Source organism: Mandrillus leucophaeus, unplaced genomic scaffold, assembly GCF_000951045.1.
Source record: "Mandrillus leucophaeus isolate KB7577 unplaced genomic scaffold, Mleu.le_1.0 Scaffold101, whole genome shotgun sequence".
Taxonomy (NCBI): Eukaryota; Metazoa; Chordata; class Mammalia; order Primates; family Cercopithecidae; genus Mandrillus; species Mandrillus leucophaeus.
In genome coordinates, this window is record NW_012098210.1 from 673525 (window position 1) to 676047 (window position 2523).

Genomic DNA, 2523 nt, shown 5'->3' on the forward strand with positions numbered 1-2523 from the left:
AAAGTCTGTGTTCTGTCCCCATTCCCTTGGTACCTCTATTCCAGCCTTTCTGCTGTCATGGGAGAGACACGTGGGGGAGCTTAACTCAAAGCAAAGCCAACAAGGTGGGGCCAAGAGGTGCTAAGGCCCAGGAGAGGGGTCAAAGCTTTGATTCTGTCAGCCAGATCTTTGCATTTAGGGGTGGTGGAGACAGCTCCTCTCATGGAACTGTCTAGATTTGGAGGTGCTCATCAGTCCGGGAATAAGAAGCCCTAAAAAGTCAATCTAGGGCTGCTGACTGCCAAAGTCAGCACCACCTCAGCAATGACACTCCCTGTTGCCAGGCATCACTCTCCCTGGACACCTGAGTCTCTTGTCGTGGCCTGAGTGAACCCATGGTGGTGAGGTCTGGAGTGGGGATAGGAGATGGAAAACAGCAGCCCCTGGTGTCCAGGCCATCTACAGGGCAGGACACCCGCCACCCTGCACAGGTGGGATGGATCTACAGGACAGCACACAGCTGCCAAGGCCTGCAACCTCCCCTCTCTGGGCTCCCTCACCCAGGCCCCAGGACCTGGGCATTGAAGAACCTTGCCTGAAACCTACCAGGGGGTTGATGGGTTTGGGCCCATCCTGGGTCTTTACCGCACACAAGGAGCACCGCGACAGGCAGTCTGCTGTGGCAGAGGGGAACACGAGGAGGCAGGCAGCCAGCACCAGCCCCTGCCAGGTCATCCTGTCTCAGCAATTCCTGCTGGGGAGGAAGAAAGAGAAGATAATGAAATCCGTGATCACCCCTCTGCAGGTTGTGTTCTGAGCCCACAAATTCATCTCTTTAACTCCTGCCCACAGCACTGCAAAGCATTCTGATTCCCATTCTACAGTCAAGAAAACAGGCCCAGGGAGGTAAAGTGGAGGCCCAAAGCCAAGGGTCAAGGAAGGGAATGAGCGCCTACTGTATACCCAGAGCTTTCCTGTACATTCACTCCCAATCTGCACAATACTTCTTCAATGTGGGCTGTGTGCCAGTTTCATTCAACAGATGGGGAAGTTGAGGCTCAGAGCAGGGAAGTGGTTGCACACAGCTAGGAAGTGGACAAGCCACGACTTGCTCTGGGTCTTTCAGACTTCAAAACCCACTTTGGCCACCTGCCAAGCCAGAAGATACTTAGTTAAATGCTTTTCTGAGTTCTCCGAGGTCTTTGTCCCTGTGTCCCAGGCTGTCCCACATCAGTCCTTTCGGCTTTGTGAGAGCTCCAGAATTTTTCTCTCCCACTCTAGTACTGTCACTGATCTCAGCCACGGCTCCACCTTCACTCCCTCTCCCTGCTGGCCTCCCCGCCTGCCTCCAGTTCCTTCTTTGATTCCTCCTTCCCATTCTGAAATGCTCTTCCTGGCAATATCAATTCTGTGAACAGACCCATTGGGTGGGGTCAGGCCTGGCCCTTCTGCCTAAATGTCAGGGTACCCTCAGTCCCATTCCTGCAGTCCCACACTTCAGCTCTGGGCTTCAACCACATCAGCTTCTTGCAATCCCCTTAATGAATGCATCAGGCTCTGACCCACCCCCAGGCCTTTGCACATGCTGTTCCCTCTGCCTGGAGAACCCTTCATCTCCTCTTCTGTTACCTGTCATTTAGGTCCTGGATTAGATATTACTTCCTCCAGGCAGCTCTCCCTGATTGCCTAGGCTAGATGAGATGTTCCTCCTTTCTATTCTCCCAGCAGTGTGTGCCTCTTCCATGAAAATCGTCCATGTGAGTCTTCAGGTTTTGGTTCCATGTCTTGTCTTTTTCTCTGAAGTGGTCACTCTGTGCCTCAAATATGCCAAGGTTGCTCCTACCTCAGGGCTTTGCACTTTCTGTTCTTCTGCTGCAGTATTTTGACCTCAGACTTCTACATCACTAGCTCCTTCTTTGTCATTAAATTAGTTGTCATACTGGCAGAGAGGCATTTACTGATCACTATGTGTCTAATGAGGCTTCTTTGGGCTCTCTCTTACATCACCCTTTGTTTGCATCAGAACACTCCCACCTCATAGTCTCCTACTTATTTGATGTTTGGTTGTTGGTGGTGGTGTGTACGTTGTGGTTATCACCACCCCAATAGAATGTTAGCTCCTTGAGGGCACGGACCCTGTCTTACTCTCTGCTGTATACTAGCTCCTAAAACCCTGGTCAGCACATCACAGGTCCTCAATAAATTCCTGGCAGATGAATTAATGCTTCATAAATACTCTGTTAAAAGTTATCTGTTTTGCTAGACATGGTGGCTCACAACTGTAAACCCAGCACTTTGGGAGGCTGAGGCAGGCAGATCACTTGAGGTCAGGAGTTCCTGACCAGCCTGGCCAACATAGTGAAACCCCATCTCCTTTAAAAATACAAAAATTAGCTGGGAAGAGTGACACGCACCTGTAGCCCCATCTACTCAGGAGACTGAGACAGGAGAATCACTTGAACCCAGGAGGTAGAGGTTGCAGTGAGCAGAGATCGTGCCACTGCACCCCAGACTGGGCAACACAGTGAGACTCTGTCTCAAAAA

General features: G+C 51.2%; 2 protein-coding genes across 6 annotated transcripts in view; one reads left to right on the forward strand and one right to left on the reverse strand.

Annotated features, from left to right (window-relative positions):
* The window catches only part of LOC105536164, a 67583-nt gene that overhangs the window by 38881 nt on the left and 26179 nt on the right, over positions 1–2523 (forward strand). The window lies entirely within an intron of this gene.
* The window catches only part of PDYN (prodynorphin), a 22408-nt gene that overhangs the window by 7282 nt on the left and 12603 nt on the right, over positions 1–2523 (reverse strand). Inside the window, exons 1-2 of one of the 5 annotated variants that reach the window (XM_011974430.1) lie at positions 1823–1935; positions 586–733 (exon numbers count right to left, since the gene is read on the reverse strand). The exons of the other annotated variants lie outside the window; for them this stretch is intronic. Of the exons in view, the coding sequence (XP_011829820.1) occupies positions 586–714 (129 nt within the window). The 5' untranslated portion in view covers positions 715–733; positions 1823–1935. Of the gene's footprint in view, positions 1–585; positions 734–1822; positions 1936–2523 lie in introns of those variants that run through there. 5 annotated transcript variants of the gene reach the window in all.